Source organism: Rhinopithecus bieti, unplaced genomic scaffold (assembly GCF_001698545.2).
Source record: "Rhinopithecus bieti isolate Rb0 unplaced genomic scaffold, ASM169854v2 scaffold_19603, whole genome shotgun sequence".
Classification (NCBI taxonomy): Eukaryota; Metazoa; Chordata; class Mammalia; order Primates; family Cercopithecidae; genus Rhinopithecus; species Rhinopithecus bieti.
In genome coordinates this window covers 260,817-272,252 of record NW_016809484.1, presented here as the reverse complement: position 1 = coordinate 272,252, position 11,436 = coordinate 260,817, and the positions used below count along the sequence as shown (strand labels likewise).

Sequence of the window (11,436 nt, the reverse complement as noted above, 5' to 3'; positions counted from 1 at the left end):
GACCCCCCCTTTTTTTTTTTTTTTTTTTTTTTTTTTTTTTTTTTTTTTTGCCTAATTACCAAATATATCCATTGTGCTAAAATTGCTTTTAAGGAAATAGTCTTTAGTAGAAAAACAGCTCTGTTGGAATGTTTAAATATAATTTATCCTTCGGGTAAGATTTGCTTCCATGGTGTCTATTTAATCTCTTTCATATAAAACCTAACTTTTAAGTTCATTATGGCTCTATGAAATGGACAGAATTGCAGAATATAGGGGAAAAAAGGCTGTTTATTCCATTGTTTTCTGTTTCTTTTCTTTCTTTTTTTTTTTTCACAAAGTGACTTAAACCTGAATTTGGAGATTAGCTTCCAAATTCAGATGTGGAAAACTCCAGGACAAGTTTGGTCTTGGCAGTTGGCATTCTTACTGTTTTTCAAACTAATAATCCAGTTATAATCCAGACCTGTTTTCCAATTCTGTCCTGCCAGCTCAATCCATGTGATGCTGCCTCCTGAAAGTGAAGACACTGAAATTCTTATCTTCTGCCACTTACATTGTACCTTGAAACCTTTTGTTTGAAATCAGCTTGATTCCCCACTATTTTGGTTTCCCTGAATTTGAAGTAAAACATTAATAATGGTATTAATAGTTTTGATATGAGGATGCTATATTGTCGATAATTTTCAACATAGGGCCATGTTTATGGATTTACCAAAGAGGGAAAGTAAATCATTAGTCATTCGTTAGAGAGGTACAATGAATTTTGCACAGTGTTGCTTAGCATGCGTGTGAAGTTTTTGGAATCTTTGTACCAGAAAGCACATCACCCTTCCCAAGTGAGTTTTTTTTTTTTTTTTTTTTTTTTTTTTTTTTTATCATGAGGCAGTGTACTACTCCAGATAGTTGTGGTACAATTTGGTGCTAAGAATAATGAGTAGAAATGTCAGCTCCAGAACTCTGTACAGATGAGCTGGACTTTTAAGTTGTAGGTCTAAGTAAAAGACTTCAATTGTCTTTTTAAATGTATTATTGCAGGGAACTAAAAGTTTATCTTTCAAAATTTTGGTTGCTTTATGTGTTTGCTTTAATTCTTTTTATATTTATATTGTATAATTGATGAAAGTGTTGATTTTCATAGATTATCAGATTAGTAAAAGTGGTGGGAATGTGTTTTATTTATTTATTCTGCAGTATGGCATGCAGCTGTACCAGAATTATATGCATCCATATCAAGGTAGAAGTGGCTGCAGTTCACAGAGCATATCACCTATGGTAAGGACCAAATTCTTGAGCCTGTATTTTATTTTACATTTGCATTATATTCATTTAAATTACACTACATAACAATATTTTATAATAATTTACATTACTTTCTGTTGGTTAAGTAATTCTTTGGCACCATTCTAGTATAATGTTACATTGAATTTTTTATTCTTGGATTTTATTTGCTTGCAACCTATGTGATAAAATCATATCATAATACATAAAGTATTTAATAAAACAGATAACAGTATATGTTAAAGTTTTAAATATTTGAAAGAATTATGTGTCTTTCTCTGTCATTACAACATTTGAAGATTAGATCTTAAAAATATAATTTACAGAACATATTCCTTGGCATTTTAGATTATGTTTTGTTAATTATTGGTTTTGATTGTGGTTTCATTTTTTATTTTAATACTGATTCTGGGATTGTCACAATGTAGTATAAAGATGCCAGTGATTTGGAATTTTAAAAGCTACAGTATACACATGTGAGCTCTTTTGCATTTTGGCTTTCTAACAGTAATTTTTTTAAGTTCCAGGTCCTTTAAAAGCAGACTGCTTTCCAGGAAACCCAAAAACCGCAAGCCAAAATATAGGTCGTGTGTTACATTAACTCTAGCACTGCTTTTCAGACTTATACTAAATGTAACTTGGATATTTATTTGCAGACACACACAGGCACATCTTTTTCCTTCTTTAGGATCTAATTTTAATTTCATGTGCATTAACATAAGAAATGCATTTCTGAACTTAAGATTTATGTTCTGCTATTTTTGCTGCACTCCTTAAGATAGAGTATATTAGGAATTCCGATGTATGCGCATGTGTTACAAATCAGTTAATGTGCATTTTTTTTTAAATCTACATTTTCACTTAGGTTAAAAATATGCTCTTCATGGATGTGACCAGGGAAGGTGCATTTACCCCATGTGTAATATAGTAGATGAAATGCTCAGTTCTAGGAATGAAGCATGAAATAATGTTGATTATGAAACCTGATAGACTATATAGAAAAAGAACCCCAATTTTGTAGTTGCATCGCTTTAAGTTATGGAAGAATAACTTTTCATCTTTGTGTGGTATTACTTTTAAGTTCTAAAATAAGAAACTAAGGAACACAGTGAATTTTTATAAAAGCAATCATGTTAAGATGAATATTTTTACATTTTTTCAGCTTACTTTTATCTTTCATTTCATATGTATATAAGAATAATAATGAATTTTATTATATTAATCCTTTCCTAAAGTCTTCCAAATTTCTTTTAGAGTCCGAAGTTATTATGATGAACATGTTAATAGCAGCCAAATATTTGGAGGCAATTATTGTTTAGTGTCCTCTTAACCATAGGAAACATGGTTATAAAGGAAGTTCTTCGTATTCTCATCACCTTCAGCATACATGTGTGGTATTACCCTTGCCTTTTTCCATTGAAAGTGATGCTGCTGTTGATCAAGATGTGGATGACAGTTTAATTAGTGTGACTTTCCTTGTTCAGCGCCAGGTAAAGGAAGAGATACTCCTTGAGTGAGTTTGGTTGGGAATAGTGGTTGTAGGATGCAGGTGCCTGTGTGGTAAAGACCTATCCTGTCTGGCAGTTGTCATCATCAGATACAGTAGTATGTGAGAATTACATCTTTAATATTATTAATTTACATGAAGGAAACTTAGAAGTTTTGGGAAGTAGTTGTGTTGACTTTGGTGTCTGTATAAAATCTCACTTTTCCAGATTATTTGGGAAGAATCAGGGACCTAAAAGATGCCAGTACTCTTTACTAGCCTTTGTTGCTTTTTATCCAGGCACTATTTTCAGCGATTAACACTTAAGTTTTTACTATACATTTTAGTGTAAAACTTTAATTATATTTTTAAAGGAACAATATTCTTTTCTTTCTTTTCCTAACTTTTCCAGGTATACATTTTGAGAAAGGAAATGAGGAAAAAACTCAAACCTTAATGAACGTCTTAGCTATATATAGCATGTAACAGCCACCCTATCAGCCTTTGAAGTGAAAATCAATCAGCAGCAGACATTTCAGGAAACCAAATATATTTGGTCCTTTTTAGGGAAAACAAAAGATTCATTTAAAGGAATATTTATCAATATTGCCCTGGCCAGAGTGAGGGGATGGAGGTTTGGGGAAGGCAAGTCTACTCAAGCTCTTTTTATTCTTCACTTTTGACCTGAAGATAAACATTCTAAAATGCAATTTCTTCACTGTATTTCTCACTCTATGGAACATAAAAGAACCCTACACCAGACATATCTGTTACTGCTTTTACCATAAGCTGCCTGTGTGACTTTGGTCAAGTCACTGGTATCCTGCAGTGTAAAATGAGGGTGATGGTTGTATAATCTAGAAACCATTGCATTTCTGATGTCTGTAGCTTTGTATAAAGCAAATGAGAGAATAATATCTGAAGAAAGTTTGTGCCTTCTTGCTAATGGTGGCACTGTAAGTTTATCTAAATCCTTCAAATGGGATGATACTGGTTGTCACCTAGCCAAACTGCCTGAAAAACCATTTTATGTGCAGCTTCACTAAGAATGAGTAGATGTGATCTCAAAGTGTGGGCTGGATAATCCAGGGTATACCCAGACCTATTTTTTTTTTTCTTAAAAGAAAGTCATGCCGTTAAAATCATGGACCCCATCTTTAGGGCCTGCCCTGTTCATCTCCTAAGAAGGAAGAGCTAGAAAAGGGGACAAGTGTTGGAGAAATATAACCAACTCTGAATGTTATCAACATTGCTTTTCTATGTGAAAGAAACTGAGCTGAAAATGACCTTTTGAGTTTGTCAGACTCTGCTTTACTTCCATTTCTTTGTCCGCCAATGATAAACTATTAATTTTTCATCCACTACCTGCCATTCAGTAGAAAACATTTGCTATAGTCCTGTGTTTTCCCTTAATCTAGTTAATGTAGCAAATGATAATGTTCCTTATTTGTAGTGTTATCTTCTTATGTATGTCAAGTAAATAGGGAACACAGGATCTTGTTTTATTTCCTGGCCTGCTATACTAGAGGGAGAAAAATAGGACAACTGATTATGTTTATTTTTTTATTAATATAATGGTATTTTTATGTTGCCAGGGAGTTGAGATTACAGAACCTACCTTGACATGTGAAGGGAGAGATATTATAAGGATAAAGCTGTTATGATTGAGGAAACTTACTCTGCAGTTTGGGCAGGTGGATGCTTTTCATTAATGTCAGCAAAGCACAAGTATATCCGACTGGTCTGCAGACCTGCACAGAAGCTCACGGGGTGAGAAGGGCAAACTAAGGTGTGACGGCAAATAGAGATTACAGAGACAGCATCTGTGTGGAAGGAGCAGCTGTCAGTTAGAAAGGCTCCTGTAACAAATGAAAGATTGCATGCCAGATCTCTAGAAATACAGATGAACCATAATAAGATTGTAGGCCACTACAGCATAGTTTGAAGAGAAAATTACGAATGCTAATAAAGTGGAATATGTGATGCAGTGATAAAGGAGTCCTAACGTTTTTTGTGGATAAGGTTTTGTTTTAAGCCCACATTTGACTATAGTCTATGTAACCAAGCCAGGTATAGCGGAATCCACATAAAGAGAGATAAAATGTTTTTAAGCCAGGGGGCCCCAAATGCAGTCTGGCTGGTAGTTTACTATTATAACTCCACTTTGGGTTTTGCTCTTCTATTAACTAGTAGAAAATAACTGTTATTTTCCATGGGTGTCTTTAAATTTTTTTCTTTTGGAGAATTTTAATTCCTTCTTGATGTTGTATGCACTGAGTGGGATTCTTGACTAGGGATTTTGACAATGGTCTTTCTTAGGATTCATGACTTGTTGTGGGATGGCATACTTGTTAAAAGATGGTTGTAAAGTAAAGCCCCAAACAAAAAAGAAAAATAAGATTCAGGTTTTACATATTTTACTTTCAACTCAAAGAATATAAATACAAGAAGTAATTAGCAAAGACCATGACTTTATCACTTGTTTAAACTAAGTTCTTTAAAGTTGCCTTCTATGAGTTTATATTCAGGCTATTTTTGCAGCCTGCATGTGGCCAAGTGTATTCTCACAAGATGAAAATGTGTTCATATGTTAAATCATGGAAATTTTAAGATTATGGAATTATCGGGATTATTCTTTCTCTAAATTTTATTTTCTAAGTAAGATGAAAGTTGATGTGATAAACTTTTAAAATACGTATTCTAGTTTGCTCCATAATAAAACTCATTAAAAATATTAGTATTATTTCTCAAGAGATGTATGTCAATCTAAGTTGTAACTTTCGTGCATCTTGAACCTTAAAAACTAGTTGCTTCATAAGTAGATGGATTTGACATTTAATTGATGACTGATGGATCTCAAAGCTTAATGGAGAGATCAATTCAGAAACAATGTATCTTTTTAACCATAGGAAGAGCTATTCCTTTCTAAATGGAAGTTCCCTTTTTACTAGAGAATATGAAAAGATAAGTTTGTTTTAGAAGGAAGACATACTTTAAAAGCTTTTAATCTGTTTATTCAACTCTTCAGTTACCTTAACAAATTACCATTTAGCTTATTTAACAAAAATATTTTATAGCGCCATTGTATCTTGAATATGTATTTTCACTTTAAATTTTCTTCTAGCCACTTTGGGCACCGCCTTCTAGAATGGAAATGTACTGCCAGAAAAACACTGAGAGAAAAACACTAAAATTGACAAGCACTTTCTATTTCTTTGAAAGATAACTTTCAAATAATATTTTCATGATTCAAATGTGTTTCTTTTTTCCAGAGAAGTATATCAGAGAATTCCCTGGTAGCAATGGACTTCTCAGGCCAGAAAAGCAGAGTTATAGAAAATCCCACTGAAGCCCTTTCAGTTGCAGTTGAAGAGGGACTCGCTTGGAGGGTACAAGTAGCTTCATGTTCTTCAAAATATTTATGATTTCAGTTTGTTTCACCAAAAAACTTGAGCTCTGTTTTCCCCTTCCTTGCTCAGAAAAAAGGATGTTTACGTCTGGGCACTCACGGTAGCCCCACTGCCTCTTCACAGAGCTCTGCCACAAACATGGGTATGTCTGTTCATAGTCATTGCCACTGAGTAGATGGATAGACGTGGAAAGGACATGTAATGAGATTGCAGTCATCTCAAACAAAGCTTTGCACTCATCCATCTTATTTCTTTAGCTATCCACCGGTCCCAGCCATGGTTTCACCACAAAATTTCTAGAGATGAGGCTCAGCGATTGATTATTCAGCAAGGACTTGTGGATGGGTACGTTTGGTATTTTTAATTTTGAGTACTTGTGATTTGGATTTCTCCTATAAGCAGTAATTATTTATTCCACAGCCACAAAGAGTTCTTGATTTGGGCTTATCATAAAACAGAAGTGACATTGTTCTGTAAATGAGGTTGTCATTGTATTCTAACAGTATCTGTATTATACCTGGTACATAGTGTGTGCCTGGTATTTTTATAGAAATGAATAAATAACAGAATAGAATATCTTGTTCTTAACCAGTGATCACTAATGTTACCCATTATGTGCTGATTCTAGCATCTCAGATGTCAATTGATGGGGGGAAAATGAACTTGTTTTTAAGTGTCAATATTTTGATTTGAACATATAATTATGATTTCAAAGTATGGTTTATATTGTGACATTATGTCACCTGTTGTATATTTTTAGGCATGATGCAATGTGTATTAAGTAAAAAACTGTTTCGTATGTGTTTTGAACACCTATTTTTTTTCTGTTTACATCCCTATTGTCCTTTGTCTAAATTTTAACATCTTAAAGTAATATAAACCTGTGAAAAGAGTACCTTTCAACTGTTTCTCATGTTGTCTTCTAGTGGGGTACCATGGAATTCAAAAGAGAAATATAAAATGTATTATGAAAGGTTTATAATGTGAAGAATTTTATTTTTCTCAAATTACTCGATGTTTCAGATATTTTCTATAATACTGGCTGAATTCCCTTTCCAAATGCAGTACAAATGAGGGAGGTTGTATTGTGGTTTAGATGAGAAATGAAATCATTATCAATTTAAACAAGTGGTGATGGAATCTTTTATCTTCAAAAGTTGACTTCAGATAATGACAAGGTTTCAAGGTGATTTAATACTGAAATTTGGATAAAAATGCTTCTTCACATGGAAGATTATTAATAGCAAGTCAGCATTTCCCCAGACTGTAAATAAGATATTTTAATATGTTTCTTTGCATGGAGTGCAGTCTTTTTGGATATAAATTTGAACAATCAGTAGAATTACAATCTGATGCAACCAAGAAAATAAATGAGTCACAAAGAATTATTAAAATGTTTTGAAGGATTATAATTTTATTTCTGAGCCCAGTATTTATAAAGTGAATGAAATGATTGTATAAAATGATAGTATTTTATTTTAATATTTTGGTATTCTTTTGGCGAGGTGTGATGGTGCCAAGTGATCCACTAGGTGGTAGTGGTGATCTACTTGAGACTGGGAAGAGAATTACAGCTTGATTTCCCAGTGAAACGCCCCTTTGTCCCATTTCCCAGTGATGTAATGTCGGAATCTCACACAGTGCAAATGAAATGGATAACCTCGTCAGACATCTGTGATGCTTTAAATTTGGCTGCCTCTTGGCCCAGGCACAGTGAGATTCGTATTGGATTCACCAGTGGGGATCATTTACACAGTGTGTTTACCAACAATTAATACAAAACTGGTTTTGCATTGCACTGCCAGTAAGTAAGAATCTACTTCTGGCAGTATTTTTCTCTTAGGCCATTAGAGGCCATGTCTTGTTTTTCTAGCCTGACATTATAGAGGCTTTTCTGCTGCATTCTTCAAGGTTAAAGTATGTGTTGATCGGATGGTTTTGTTTTTTTTTTTTTTTTTTTTTTTTTTTTTTTTTTTTTTTTTTTTACTTAAAGTATTTTTTTTAAACATTTGATAAATAATTTCAAGATTTTTTTAAAACAATATATTCATTTCTTTCTTGCTATTGTGTATGTAACAGTTAGAACCAGAATCAAAAGAAAGGGTATCCAGTATAGAAGAGGGGGTTGTAATAAAATAAAATTTCAGGCCAGGTGTGGTGGCTCATGCCTGTAATCCCAGCACTCTGGGAGGCTGAGGCAGGTGGATCACTTGAGGTCTGGAGTTTGAAACCAGCCCGGCCAATATGGTGAAACCCTGTCTCTGCTAAAAATGCAAAAATTAGCTGGGCATGGTGGCATGTGCCTGTAGTCCCAGCTACCTGGGAGGCTGAGGTGGGAGAATTGCTTGAACCCAGGAGATGGAGATTGCAGTGAGCCGAGAGCACTCCAGCCTGGGCGACAGAGTGAGACCCTGTTTCAAAAGAAAAAAAAAATTCATTCTAAATTCTTACCTTCTTTCAAAGCTTAACATGACCCAGAAGGTAAAATAACAATATGCAAATGCCTTAATCTTTAGGCAAAATAGTTACATGTGAATACCCAGTTTCCCAGTGCAAAGAGAATGTAGCACCAATTGTTGATGCAGACATAACAGTGTGTTGTTTATTGTGATCAAACAATCTGACAAATGGGTCGTGTATTTAGCCTATTAAAATTACATTAGCACCAATGTCAGCTTTATAGCACAGATTATGTTATACCATATTGATTGCCAAGTTGGATAATCCCACCCATTGAATACATAGTAAAGGAGTCCCCATCTACACTTATGCATATACTTCTTGAATTTGTTAACACTATAGTTCTATGAAATCCATGAGTAAATATAGAAACATTGAAATTTCTTCTCTCTCTTTAGAGTTTTCTTGGTACGGGATAGTCAGAGTAACCCCAAAACTTTTGTACTGTCAATGAGTCATGGACAAAAAATAAAGCACTTTCAAATTATACCAGTAAGTAATTTGTGATTTCACATTCGTATATTAGAAATGATCTTAATGCATAAGCTTTTGGAAACTTTGGTTTTCTTTTGGTCTTTTTATTAAATATAATTTGGGAGCTTGTGCTTTGACTATAGTTAACTTTGGCAGAAATGATTTTATGAGTCTGAATTAATATAAAAAATACAGGAATTGTAAAAATTAAATTTTCCCTTTTCTATGAAATATGACTTAGCAATATTGTATAGACCCCATGCCACCTATTGTTAAAAGGGCACTAAAGCTTCTTTCTCCTGAATTCTACTAGCGGCTCTTTAGAAAACATTACTTTAAAGCCCTTTCTCCTCTCTTTTCTCAAAATTTTTTGTTTTGTTTTTAATGCCTTTGGCTAGAAACAGAGATTCTATGGAACTGGTGAAGACTGAAAGCACTCTGAACACATTTTTAAAAGTTCTGTGATTGGGCTTCTCTGTGGCACACAACTTGCTTTGGGATTTCTGTTGCCTCGCTGCTGTGTGTCTGTGTGGGTGTGCATGTATGTATGTAATGTGTGTAGTATATTGGAACTGAATGGCGTGGAATGAAGATTCAGTCTTTTTGGAAAGGTATTCCATAATATTGCTAAATTACTAGTGCATCCTTTTGAATTGCCTCTTTTTGGAATTATCCAAAGGCTATATAAAGTATCCTCCCTACTTCTTTTATTTTGTGATCAATGTCCCTAGCAAATAGGAATTGCTTAGTACCGGAAGACTTCCCTGATTTAAAAAAAAGACAACTGACAAAATGACATTCCATTAGCATAATATGTGATTGCTTCAGAATAAATCTACTAAGAAAATTATGTAAATATTCATTTTTGTGGTGAAGTAGATAACATTTAGAAAAGCAAATTAATTTCTCTAAGTGGGAGCATTAAAATCTTCATTTACTTTTACTCGGAATATTGTAGATTTCTTGCATTGATTCAAAATAGTCATACTGTCTTTACTAACAGAATGTTGGGAGAATAAGTACAGTAGCAATGCTTATCCAGGAATCAGCTGATATTTCTTTTATTTGCAAGTGATGTTACAATGAAGTAGAGTAGCAGTGCTTATCCAGGGATCAGCTGATACTTCTTTTAAATGCAAGTGATGTTACAAAAAACAAGTAGATATGCCATAGCATTCTTTTCATTGTCTTTTAGTTTGAAAAACTTGGCAATTTTGGCATGTAGAGATAGTTTGCAATCAAATATGACTGTCCTTCTGTGTAATGTACCCTCTTTACTTATTTGTTGCTTTTCCTTCTGCAGGTAGAAGATGATGGTGAAATGTTCCACACACTGGATGATGGCCACACAAGATTTACAGATCTAATACAACTGGTGGAGTTCTATCAACTCAATAAGGGTGTTCTTCCTTGCAAGTTGAAACATTATTGTGCTAGGATTGCTCTCTAGCCAAACCAGAAGTGACTTATTAAACTATTGAAGAAAAAGGACTCAAGAAAAATAATAAAAGATCATAAATAAGGGTGAAAACGTTACCATGTGAAAAGAATGTATTTTACCTGCAAGTTACCAAAAAAAAATTTGTGCATTGCAAATAAGCAAAGACTTGGATTGACTTTACATTCATCATTTAAAATTCGTTAGTTAAAATTAAACCTTAGAAAAAAATTGACTTGGTGTGTTCTTGTGTGATTTTTACATTACTATAATATTTTCTTCAAATATGCATATTAAAACATCTATCTCCCTTATTTACTATATAGCAACATCAGAATTCTCAAACACAAAATATGAAATAAATTGGGGGTCAGAAATAATTATGTGTGCACTAAATTTCAATTATACTTTTTTTAATGTTAAGAAATATGATAATAACTTATCAACTAAAAGAAACTATCCACAACCTGTTAATGAAAGTAAAAACTATTTTGAACTATATATTTTCTGGGTTTATGATCTTCTCAAAATGAAATCATATTTTGAGATAGTAGTTTTAAACCATTTTGAAATATGTTGATTTTTTTTCCAGGTAATTTAAAATATTATTAAATAGTTCATTATAAAATTTATACTGGTATTGTACCCATTAGTGGCATATTGTTCATTGTATTTTCTTCCATTCATTTAATGATTGGCTAGTATTACTTGTTTTTAAAGAAGTAATTGAAATGTAGAAGAGATGTATGTAATTTGCACACACCTTTTCATGGTATATAATCTGTGACAATGTGACATTGTTACTTTAACATTTCACACTTGCCCCATTCTCTAACTTTCAGAACACTTTTTGGATCTTTTCACTAATAGATCATTAACCAAATCTATAGGTGAAATCAAAGACTCAC

The 11,436-nt window shown here is 33.2% G+C and overlaps 1 protein-coding gene across 5 annotated transcripts in view; it reads left to right on the top strand.

The window, feature by feature from the left end:
* GRB14 (growth factor receptor bound protein 14) overlaps positions 1 to 10,752 on the top strand; it is a 136,095-nt gene extending 125,343 nt beyond the window's left edge. For 2 of the 5 annotated variants that reach the window (XM_017889523.1, XM_017889526.1), the window contains 6 exons: positions 1,174 to 1,254; positions 6,019 to 6,135; positions 6,226 to 6,298; positions 6,414 to 6,501; positions 9,015 to 9,108; positions 10,394 to 10,752. In XM_017889523.1, the coding sequence (XP_017745012.1) occupies positions 1,174 to 1,254; positions 6,019 to 6,135; positions 6,226 to 6,298; positions 6,414 to 6,501; positions 9,015 to 9,108; positions 10,394 to 10,540 (600 nt within the window). In that variant the 3' untranslated portion in view covers positions 10,541 to 10,752. Of the gene's footprint in view, positions 1 to 1,173; positions 1,255 to 6,018; positions 6,142 to 6,225; positions 6,299 to 6,413; positions 6,502 to 9,014; positions 9,109 to 10,393 lie in introns of all 5 variants that reach the window. The other 3 variants (XM_017889522.1, XM_017889525.1, XM_017889524.1) reach the window with 2 other exon arrangements.
* The last annotated feature ends 684 nt before the right edge of the window (positions 10,753 to 11,436 follow it).